This window comes from Vicugna pacos, chromosome 20 (assembly GCF_048564905.1).
Source record: "Vicugna pacos chromosome 20, VicPac4, whole genome shotgun sequence".
Classification (NCBI taxonomy): domain Eukaryota; kingdom Metazoa; phylum Chordata; class Mammalia; order Artiodactyla; family Camelidae; genus Vicugna; species Vicugna pacos.
In genome coordinates this window covers 21,282,879-21,295,032 of record NC_133006.1, presented here as the reverse complement: position 1 = coordinate 21,295,032, position 12,154 = coordinate 21,282,879, and the positions used below count along the sequence as shown (strand labels likewise).

Genomic DNA, 12,154 nt, shown 5'->3' with positions numbered 1-12,154 from the left:
CTAACCCACTACATAGTCTTTATTATTTGTCTTCTCCAACTCTAAAGTCAACTCCATGAGGTCAAAAACGTTTGTTTTGTTCACTGCTGTCTTCGCAGCATTTACAGCAGTGCCTGGAACATAGCAGCCAATCGTTAGATAACTGTCGAAAGAAAGGATGAATACCACACTTCGGGATCATCAAGAATCTAAGGGCATGGACGTAGATTGAACCTTGCAGGGATCCTTAGTACCACCCTCCCTTTCCCGCCTTCCTCTAGGTGAAGGGAGGTGCAGGACAAGCCCCACCCCTCGCTCGGCCGCCGATGAGGATAACGCTTCCCAAGAGCGACTCCGCGGGCGGATTGGATGACTGGGTGGGGTTTCTGACGTCATGTTTGACTAATCTGTTCCACCCCACGCCGGCGCTTACTTTGTGCGTCACTTCCCGGCGGCGCCGAACGGAGTGACCAACGGCTTACAGAGCAACATGCCGAAGTGAGTGGGGCCTTGAGTCTAAGGATGTTTGCGGCCTCGATCTCTATAATTGTGTCCCTGCGGGGCAGCTCAGGGCGGGTTCTGGCTCCTGGAGCCTCTAGGGGAGTGTGAGGGTCTCGGGGAGGGAGGGAGATCGGAAGCTCTAAATACCCTTTTCCGAGTGTGGAGGTCGACTCCGCGTAAGGCAGCCAAAAAGCTTGATTTATCTCAGGACGCTTTGACATCTTCGAATCTTGAATACGTCTTTTACTTAATTTTTTTTACCTTCAATGAACAGCTCCTTGTTGGATGGGCATCTGTTAACCGGTTGTCATCTTCTCTTTTTGTCTACCTTCCTCCTCTTTCCAGGTTTTATTGTGACTACTGCGATACATACCTCACCCATGACTCTGTAAGTAGTGTTTCTGTTCAGTTTGAAAAAAACTGTATATGTCTGCCATTCGCAACAATGTGGAGGGACCTAATATTAGGCTTAGTGAGCTAAGTCAGAGAAAGACAAATACTCTGTTACCACTTATTTGTGGAAGTTAAAAAAAATAAAACGAATATATATAATAAAACAGAAACAGACTCAACTGATATAGAGAACAAACTAGTGGTTACCAGTGGGGAGGAGCAAAATAGAGGTATAGGATTAAGAGGTATAAACTACTATGTATAAAATAGGTAAGCAACAGAGATATATTATACAGGACAGGGGGATTATATCTATTATTTTATAGTAAGTTTAAACGGAGTATAAGCTACAAAAATGTTGAATCACTGTGTTGTATACCTGAAACTAACAATGTTGTAAATCAACTATACTTCAATTTAAAAATAAATTTAAAGAAAGGGAACCTAAAAAAACCTTATGTTTAATTAGTTTTTTTTAATTTTGAAATTTATGCTTTTCATTTTGCTAAGATTTAAGGGCTACTGCTTGGAGAAAATACCTCAGGGTATTTGTTTTTCCACCCCTCCTGCAACTGTCTTCATAATTTGAAGTTATTAGTCTTCCAGCAGTCAGTGGTTTCAGTGGTGACCCCAAATAACAAAGCTTTAGCAAACTTGAAGGTAGCAAAAATTTATATGACAAGTGAAAATTCTAGGAAAATGTCCTAAAGTTCAAGTATTTGATTGTGTCCAAGATTCTCAAATGTTGGATTAAATTGGAAAGAAATGCCTAAATTTGGAATTGAGTACTTTGATTTGATTAAAAACGGCTTAGCAAATAATAACAGCAATTAAGACTGAATATTGTGTGCCAGGCAGTGTTCCAAATGTTTTACATGTATCATTTTGTTAAATGCTCATGATAATCCTGTGACGTTAGTATTATCTCCCATTTTACAGAGGGGGAGACTGAGGCAGTGTTGGTAAATAACTGACTGGATATTATAAAACCAGAAAGTTGAATAGAGCTGGAAGATAAGCCTAGACAGTGTAACTCCAGAGTTTTCTATGTCAGCAGCTCTCAAAATTCTTGTTTCAGAGTCCTTTTACGCTTTTAAAAGTTACTGACTTATAACATTTTAAAAGTGAAAAATTGCTATTTTTCCAAAACAAAAAATTTAGTATGAAGAATGGTGTTTTAACATTTTTGGAAACCTCTGTAATGTCTGTCTTAATAGAAGCTGGCTGAATTCTCATCTTCATTAAATCTTTTGCACTATGTTTTGGTTGAAGTGTGTGAAGAATCCAGCCTCACATGAATATGAGAGTACTTTAATAGCATTTTTAGACAATTGTGGATATTCTTTAATGCTTTGTATTACTGCACCAAAACTCAACACATGGTTAGTTGCAGTGTGGAGTCTGAAACCATATCAGATGCTCTATTATGTTAAAATTCACTGGTCTGTCTTATACTTTGAGAGGTGCCTGTGAGCCACACCTTGAGAACTGCGGCTCTCTAGCTTGCTGCCTCTGTAGAGACCTGGTTAAATCAGAACTCTTGATCATCATGTCATCTTGAATAGTACCTGCAAGAACCTAACCAATGATTTCTCTGTTGTCACTTCCTTTGGAATTCTCTCTAGCACATGGTAAGATGTAGTTCAGCATTAATAGATTTTTAGAACATGTAAGTAGAGTTGTTCCTCTTGAAAAAATAATAGTTGTAAGTGTTACTACAGATGGTCCTGGAGGAGACTTCTCCAGTAAGTTGGTATTGGTAGTAGGTTGCCTGTAGACTCCTGGTCTTTTTGTTTGGTTTGGTTTTGTATTCTTAACTCCTAGTTCAAACTCCTAGCCATAATTTTCTGAAATTGTTAGTGTGTGGGGGGGGCTATGCCTTTCTATCCTTTTCCAGTGCTGTATTGTCATATACTCACTTACCTCTCTAATGCCAGAATTCAGAGAATTGAAAAGTAACTTTATGATAAATATCTCTTTATGATAAATATCGGGAACCCTCGTAAAACTGTTGTTCTAACATGGTATCTTGTGAAAATATGAAGTTTCCTAGCGATTGAACATTTCCTGTGGTGGACTTTGAAATGTATAAAATGTTCAGTACTCTAACTTTTGAGCCTTCTGCTGGTTTTTAGGCATAATTTTGTTGTTAGGCTTCGGGCATCATTATTGTATTAGTATAAGCAGTGGTTTGGGAGACAGGGAACAGTATTTTGAAATGTAGACCATGAAAAGACAGTTTCTACTAACATGACATTGGTCACACCTGCTCCCGCTGAAGCAGTCATATGAAGAGAGGTAGGAAGCAGGTAGGCAGCCATGAGGAGCATCTGAATGAGATCTGGATTCTAGGCCTTGGTTTGCTGCTGTCTATGTGTTTTGAGATAAGTCTTTAAGCATAAATAGAAGATAGTATCCTTGTGGTTTTTTAATCAGCTTATTGAATTATAATTTATTTTCATTTAAATGCATACATTTTAAGTGTACAGTTTGACTGTTTGTCAGATGATTACAACTTGACTTACATACATCAAGATAATGGAACATTTTCGTCACTGCAGAAAGTTCTCCTGTGTTTCTTTGCAGTCAATCCCCTGCACCCCTGACCCCAAGTGATTTGGTTTTTATTACTAAAGATCATTATTACTGGTTTTAAACTTCATATGAATGGAATCTTACGTACTCTGTGTGTGTGTCTGATATCTTTTGCTCAGCATGTTTTTGAGATTTGTCCATATTGCACGTATCAGTGATTCATTCTTTCTGATTATTCCCCTGTGCCATACAGATGTGGTTTTTATGTGGACTGAGACACTGCTTGTAAAGTACATAGCATGGTGTCTGGCATGTAGTAAGAGCTAAATAAATAAATGTTAACTTAAAAATATAAAAGGTTAAGTGTGTGGAATCTATCTTATGTCATTTACCTCAATAAAGCTGTTAAAAAACAAAAGGATTAGGGGGCTAGAGACAAAGGGCTGTGTGTGATTCACATAGAGTCTGTATTCTAGACCAGTGGTCCTTTAAAAAAATATATTCCCATAAATTGTTATTTAAATATATGTGAGCAATATTATTTTGCTGTAGAATAACCTCGGAAAGAGCATAAAAGTGACATTGTGTCCTAGATGAGTGAATTGCAAACTTTTTTTTTCCCTAGTGGTATATTTTATTTTATTTTTTAAAATACATTTTTATTGAAGTGTAATCAATTTACAATGCTGTGTCAATTTCTGATGTACAGCACAATACTTCAGTCATATAGGAACATACATTCATTTTCATATTCCTTTCATCATAAGTTACTACAACATATTGAATATGGTTCCCTGTGCTATACAGTATAAACTTGTTTGGATTGCAAACTTTTTCTTCAGATGTCAGATTGTAATTATTTTAGGTTTGTGGACCATATGGTCTTTGTTGTAATTACTCAACTGTGCTGTTGCAGAGAGAAGACAAGGCTATACCTAAACAAATTAATGCAGCTATGTTCCAGTACTTTTTTCCACAAATTCAGATGGCTCACCCATGGGCCATAGTTTGCTGACTCCAGTTTAGATAATTAATATAGTAGATAAATTACCACAGTACATTGCTAGATAAGTTTTTAAGTGATGCTTTAGCACCCAGCTGGAGCTGCTAAAGGTAGCCAGTCTACCTATGTAAAGGTAAGGCTTTAAAAATTTTCTGATTTTGGATATTTGTTTCTTTGTCTGATATGACCTTTTTGTTTTACAGCCATCTGTGAGAAAGACACATTGCAGTGGTAGGAAACACAAAGAGAATGTGAAAGACTACTATCAGAAATGGATGGAAGAGCAGGCTCAGAGCCTGATTGACAAAACAAGTACGTTTCAGTCTTTTGTTCTCATGTGGTAGAATGGTCCCATTCTTTTTTGTCCCTGTCTCTCTTTTGTTTTCCACAGAAGCAACTCATTCTGAATGATAAATAGGAGCATTCTGATGCATTGAATGAAAGAAGTGAAGGTCTTTGGTTTCCCAGGGATATAGGAACACATTAATATTAATTATTGAGGTTACAGCAATCAGGTATTGGGTAGACTGGGAAGTGTGGCAGAGAAGAATGAGCTGCCCGGTATTTCTTTATTGATGTAGGCCACATTTCGTAACAGATTTATATAAAACCTCCTTTGTAATGATCTATAGTTTTTAGAACTGTTCCTTTTACAGTAGGAAAAGGTAGGGGGTGAGTTTGTAGTTCTCCTCAGAGAGTTTAAGAGTTTTATTCTGTGTCGTCCTGGAAAAGATAGGTGGTCAAAAAGTAAGTAACTGAAGTGGTGAAACAGTCTGGCTGTATTTTGGACCCCTATTGTACATATGATACTTTTTTTGTTTAATTAGGAACATTTTTGTTGTTTAGGCTAGTGCAAATCTTAGACATTGTCCCATTTCACCTGGAAAATTTTTATAATGTACTTTCCCCTCTATTTGAAAAGATGTTAGAAATTTCTTGCATTAAAGGTTAGCATTATGTTTGTTATTTTTTTATACTCGGCAAAATAATTTAGGATGAGTAAACATTTTTGATGGAAGACTTTAAGAGGAGAGGAGGCAAACCCTCAGGGACATACCTTATGATGGTCACGATTATGTTGATGTTTAGTCTGCTGTTGATTCAATGGCTTGGAAAACCTTTACTGGGGGATATGATCCCTGAGAGAGCATAGGCTCTGTTTACAGGCATGTCGGTAGTTGTTCCTGCATCTGTACTCTAGGTCACTTTTTGGATCTGGTCCATATGAATCATTAGTGATCTACCTAAGTAACTTGATCTCCTTTGCACTGGTGGGGGTGGAGTAGAATGGAGGAATATCTGGGCTGCAGACTGCACTGAACTGGGAAGGACTAACAAATTTAGGAATTGACTTTATGAGTGTGTATTTTAGTATTTATTTATGACTCCTTTTTCAAACCAAATATAAATGATCTTCAGTTTCTTTTGTTTTCATTTGTGCCTCATATTGTCTGAAAGAAAAATTAAAAGGTGATTGTATTGGACATTTTTTAAGATCATAATCTCCTTCAGGGCAGGCTGTTACATTGAAATCTTTATTTCTTTCACATCTCTTAGCTTGATGTGTTAATTTCACAAAGTAGTAAACTGAAGTAGCATACTGTTTTCATGCAGGAAAGCATATGTATAGGAAGGACTGAAGTTTTACAAAGCCTGGCCTCTAGGCAGGTATCACATTTTTCAAACAAAACTATGAGTGGCTTGAATTGAGTATAAACCGCATCTACAGATTAAAAATGACTGCTTTTCATCGTCATCATCGTTGTTGTTGTTTTGCTTTGTGGGGGAGATAATCGTGTTTATGTATTTACTTATTTTAATAGAAGTACTGGGGATTGAACCCAGGACCTTGTGCATGCTGAGCATGTGCTCTACCACTGAGTTATACCCTCCTGTCCTTAATGACTGCTTCTCTTTGGTAAGACGTTTATAGGTGGGAGGTTTTCACTCCAGTCTCTCAGTTAATTCAGCTATAGAAATGCTGACTAAATAAAAACTGGTTAAAAAAGCCAAATCAATAAACCAATTAATTGCAGTTTTAGCTGGTAAATACCTAAAGTTGATTTAAAAATTGTAGAGGCCATGATGTAGTAATCTTAGATGAGTGCACTTTACACTGAAATAAAGGGACTGTTAAAGATTTAAAAGAAAGTAGTTATTTTAGTAAAAATAAATGGGTTGTTGAATTCTTATTCACTGTGTGTTGTTTTTTTCTCACTCTCTCCAAAGCTGCTGCATTTCAACAAGGAAAGATACCTCCTACTCCATTCTCTGCTCCTCCTCCTGCAGGGGCAATGATCCCACCTCCCCCCAGTCTCCGTGAGTTTATAAAGTTTTTATCTTAAGGGGTGTAACTGGACAGATTATCCTTTGATTTTGTTAGATTATCTCACAGTTGGCTTTCAAATACTCATTAAATGAATACATGGACGGTAATAAAGAACAACTTTAGCATTATAATTTCTGAAATATCTTTAGAGTTATCTTCTGATTGCATTATTACTAAGGTATTATATTTGTGGCATCCCAAGTGCGTCTGAGACAGATTGAATGGAAAGCTCAGAATGTACCTGTGGTTAGATGAGCTGATACATGAAGAGGTACTGCTGAGTCCATAAACTATTTACTGCTATAAATACAACACTGGAGGATTGAAGTAGTTGATAAATTCCTCAGTCTTTCCCCCTATCTTCTAACCTACCTAACACCAATGTATACGCCTTGTGAAAGACAAAAATTGAATAGTTCAAAGGGAGTGGATCCAAGGCCTGTCCTCTCTGAGAAGGTTTGTTGTTCCTGCATGACAGACAGGAGGAGATTAAGTAACTAGGCCATAAGTTTTTTGGCACTCCTGGAAGAGTTCAGATTGAAATTGAACTCAGAGACCTAAACTCAGTCCTGCAAATAATCATGGATGTAAACACAGAGAAGTTTATAATAGTTGCACACTAATGCAGGTGGACCCCTAGTTACCCACCAAACCCTTCTCGGAATCCTGTCATCCTGGGACCTGGTCAGGGCTCAGCTCACAGCAGCTCTAAGGTCATCTTACTCTCCTACTCTGTCGTGACTGGCTGGCACTTAACGCCATTATTTTTACTTCTTTTTTATTTTTTTGTTTTTTATAAGGGGGAGGTAATTAAATTTATTTATTTATTTCTATTTGGAGGAGGTACTGGGGATTGAACCCAGGACTTCGTGCATGCTAAGCATGTGCTCTGCCACTTGAATTATACCCTCCCCCCCAATTATTTTTAACAGAATTGTCAGTGGTATGAATGTACCATAATTAGCCTCAGTGTTTTCTTGTTGTTGGACATATAAGTTGTTCCACATTGTTGCTATTCTGAATAATACTGTTAGGGATATCTCTGTATATACATTTTCATATTTCAAAAGACTCTTAAACCTAAGTTTTGATTGAAAAAAAAAGATTTGAAATTAGGTACTTGTAGATTAAGTTCATCAGTTTTTTGTCAAGAGCTCTGCAGAGGGTATAATACCCACCTATTGAAAATTAAACTTTTGAAATTTTTTTAACCTGGAAAACTTGTCTTCATTTTATACTTCTGTCTAGGCAGGCTTGTTCTTGTTTTTTAGCCATAAAGTAACTCAAGTTTTGTGATATACTGGTTTTTGTGGATCTACTATTATAAAAGAAACTGTGAGAAGTTACAGAATTGTTACAGAATTTGGGCCAGATCATGAAATATCATTAAGAAGAAAAAAATGTTAATATGCAAGCATATCTTAACCTGAGGCCCCATTCTTTATTTCAGCGGGTCCTCCTCGCCCTGGTATGATGCCAGCACCCCATATGGGGGGCCCTCCCATGATGCCAATGATGGGCCCTCCGCCTCCTGGGATGATGCCAGTGGGACCTGGTAGGTTTGAATCTCTAGTCTTTTAGTTCTCCATTTAAATGGAAGAATTAATTAGCTAATTAGCTGTCTAAATGTGTTATTGCAACAAATTACAAATGGTGAATGTATAATGATAAAGAGAATTATTTGGTTTATCAGTGTAATTGGATGGTATCCAAAGACCTTGAGCTACTAAAAGCAGGGTAAGACTGTCTCTTTTTTTGTTTTCCTTCCTCTCTCTTGTTCCCCACGCTCCTCTTGACTTTTGGCCATTTATAATAAAGGGAAGGGTAGATGTATACTTGTACTGCTGCTTTTCTCAGTTTGATTTGGAGCTGAGCTACCCCCTGTTGCTGATTTAATCTCGCAGGGTAACTAGGCCAAATTAGTGTATATGAAAAAGGTCTTAGGTGTGGTAGTCTTTTATTCCAGGAAGGGAAAAAAATCCTTGTACCTCAGACATTTTATTTAAACATAAATGTACATTAATTTGCAGACTTTTCTCATACATGGGCCTTTGCTTTGAGAATGAGTCTGCTCATTGGAACACCATGTATTTCTTACAGAAACCAACAAGCCATACCAACTTTAGTTTCATTTTCTTTAAAGTGATTAGAGGGGTGAGGCAATTTAGTTCCAATTTTTAAAATTTAGTGTTTTTTTTAATGTATTTTTTTGGTGAGGGGAGGTAATTAGGTTTATTTATTTATTTACGTTACTGGTAGTGCTGGGACCTCATACATGCTAAGCATGCACTTTACCACTGAAGTAGACCCTTTCCCACTAGTTCCAGTTTTTTATGATGGTCTTGCCTACCGAATTTGTACTTTTGGGGGATGATTTGCCTGTGTCTTTCTTAGTATCAGCTTTGTCTTCATAGAATCAGTATTTTCCTACATTCATAGTTTATTGGTTTATAGAATAATTAAATTATGTAATTAGAATAAATACAACTGACGTAAGAAGCCTACGCTGAACTGGTAAGACAAGGTGCAAAGGTATTACAGTAGCCTCCTAGCCGGAAGCATTCAGTATGCTTGCTGTGGGTATCATTTAGAGGGATGAGAGAGAATAGGTAGAAAGTTCCTGCCTTTCTGTCTTGTGAACCCAAAACACAATCAGAATGATTGAGATGTCTCTTGCTTTCTTAAACTGGGGTTACAAATTCAGATTCCTAGAGGGCTTAGGGATGTGAACTGGGGAATGCATGACTTGTCTAAAAAAGGCTTCTAGTATCAGTGTCAGCCTGTGGTTGACATTTGAGAATACAGGCTTGGTGTTGCCAGTTCTCCTGAGTATTTTCTTGTTGTTGTTTTTAGCCAGGATAAAATAATATAATTATGGGATTTGCAGTAAAATAATTGAGTACGTGGTGGGTGGGCAGGGATGAATGGATGGGGATGAGATAAAACAAAGTTGACTGTGGGTGGATAATTGTGAAGCTGGATGATGGGTACATGGATGTTCATTATATTCTTATAGTCTATTCTTGTGTAAGTTTCAATATTTCCATAATGAAAAGTTGAAAAAAGGAATCTAGATTTACATACTAGTAGTAAGACATATTAGTTGCCAATATTGACAACTAATTAAAATTTAATGTACTATAGAGAGCAAAGAAATCAAGTTTTCAGGTGCCTCATTTTAATCTTTGGTCTAGATCAGTTTCTTCTAAGAAATGCTGAATGCACATTATATTATGGAGGGATTTTTAACAAAGTATTTAGAAGTTTAGTGTTACTGTTTCTGTTTAAATTATTCTGTACCTGTTGAATTTTGTGTCTTTGCATATACTTGTGTTTTACTTTTAGTGATAAGGCTGTATTCAGTTTGAAATAGTTTCCTCTTGAACCATTTATTGTAAGCCTTTAATCAAAATGATCTAGTTAAAAATAAATTAGGTAAAATTTGATATTTAAAAAGATATAAGATGAAAATTATATGAGACATAATAATAAACTGAGTACCATGAACCCACCACCCAGCTGAGGAAGTAGAACATTACCAGTCCCATGAGCTGCCTCTATTCCTCCCCAGCCTCCACCTGTCTGCTTGCCCTCCCTTCCCTAGCTCATTTATTTGGCTGGTATATTGCTGGGACACTTAAAAAAAATCATTAATGGTTTCTAAAATGCATTAGAAAAATCAGATTTGTGTGTGTATGTGCTAATTGTTATAAATCACGTTATTGCTATTATTTTTCTTGACTTGAGCTAAGTATGGTTACTAACAGGTTCTCAGCATGGGCCTCCTGCTCACCTTTCCTACAACTCCGAACAAACGCTTAGTGGTAAGATTGTCCTCTGTGCCTGTGTACATTCATGAAATAGCTCCTGGTTATATGGTGGATAGAACTGATTAAAAGAACTGACTGAATAAAATGTGACTTAGTTGTGAATTTCCCTGAGTGAGAAAAAGGTCAATTTAGGGAACTAGTCCCTGGTGATTTCTGGAAAGCAATCTTTTAATAGTTTCCCCCTTACTATCATTAGATCATGATTCCCATATGGTTCTTGTGTTGACCTTTTTGTTTTTTTGTATGAGAATGTCTAAGTAATTTACAGATGTGATGAATTTGTTGCATTTCTTCTGTCAAGTATGTCTTTTTTCCAGCATTTTGCAGGGCGGGGGGCTACTTTTTTGTTTTTAATTGAAGTTCCATCAAACTCTCATAAGTAGTATTTTCTGACTCTGTTTTTTCCGTCTCTTTGTTTCGCCTGCAGCTCCTGGAATGAGGCCGCCTATGGGAGGCCACATGCCAATGATGCCTGGGCCTCCAATGATGAGACCTCCCGCCCGTCCCATGATGGTGCCCACTCGACCAGGGATGACTCGACCAGACAGATAAGGCGATTGGGGAGCCTCTTTATATCAGTTTTATATTACTCGTTCTACTTCACCAGGAGATTGTGGTGCTGTGACTCTGGATGTTTTTTTAACAGCGTGACAAGGAAGACTTGCTCCCGCCTTCCTATCAGAGAGAGAATAGTTTTGGAGGGGAGTAGTTGAGGGGAAAAAAACAATTTTCATTTGTATTGTGAAATGTGAAAATAAAATTGTCAACTCTTTTAGTTAAAAATTGTTCCCTTTTTTCTCACTTCTGTATTATAAAGGAGGTGAAGTGTTTCAGCTGGGTTTCTCTAGCTCATTCTTCGGCATGCTCTCTGTGTGACAGTCTTGCCTTAGGTGTAGAGTGGGTCCTTTTTGGTACCTTGCCTTTATTTGTGCAAAGCCTTTTGTAAATCTAAAACTTCTAGAGCTTTTGTTGATTAAAATAATAAACAGCACATGGATAATTTTCACATGAATAACACTTTGCATAGTAAGTGGAAAATTTTAAGTCTTATACTGAAATAGAGAAAAAGGCTTCACAGTGAGCGCATATCAGCTAAGAATGGCAAAAATTGCCTTAACCTCAGCTTCTCCTTTCACTCAGCTCCTCTTTTTCTTTTTTTCTTTTTTTTTTAACATTTTTTATTGATTTATAATCATTTTACAATGTTGTGTCAAATTCCAGTGTTCAGCACAATTTTTCAGTCATTCATGGACATATACACACTCATTGTCACATTTTTTTCTCTGTGATTTATCATAACATTTTGTGTATATTTCCCTGTGCTATACAGTGTAATCTTGTTTATCTATTCTACAATTTTGAAATCCCAGTCTATCCCTTCCCACCCTCTACCCCCCTGGTAACCACAAGTCTGTATTCTCTGTCCATGAGTCTTTAGATTCCACATATGAGCGATCTCATATGGTATTTTTCTTTCTCTTTCTGGCTTACTTCACTTAGAATGACATTCTCTAGGAGCATCCATGTTGCTGCAAATGGCGTTATGTTGTCGGTTTTTATGGCTGAGTAGTATTCTATTGTATA

The 12,154-nt window shown here is 37.1% G+C and overlaps 1 protein-coding gene across 2 annotated transcripts; it reads left to right on the top strand.

Annotated features, from left to right (window-relative positions):
• Positions 1-327: 327 nt before the first annotated feature.
• Positions 328-11,353, top strand: SNRPC (small nuclear ribonucleoprotein polypeptide C). Of its 2 annotated transcripts, none has more exons than XM_072945217.1 (6): positions 328-477; positions 826-868; positions 4,615-4,723; positions 6,641-6,730; positions 8,191-8,295; positions 10,508-10,974. In XM_072945217.1, the coding sequence occupies exons 1-6, from the start codon at positions 470-472 to the stop codon at positions 10,597-10,599; spliced, it is 447 nt and encodes a 148-aa protein (XP_072801318.1). In that variant the 5' UTR covers positions 328-469; the 3' UTR covers positions 10,600-10,974. The 2 variants fall into 2 exon arrangements, with proteins under 2 accessions (XP_072801318.1, XP_006202155.1); XM_006202093.4 differs by lacking the exon at positions 10,508-10,974 and adding an exon at positions 10,998-11,353 and having other exon boundaries at positions 337-477.
• Positions 11,354-12,154: the final 801 nt, after the last annotated feature.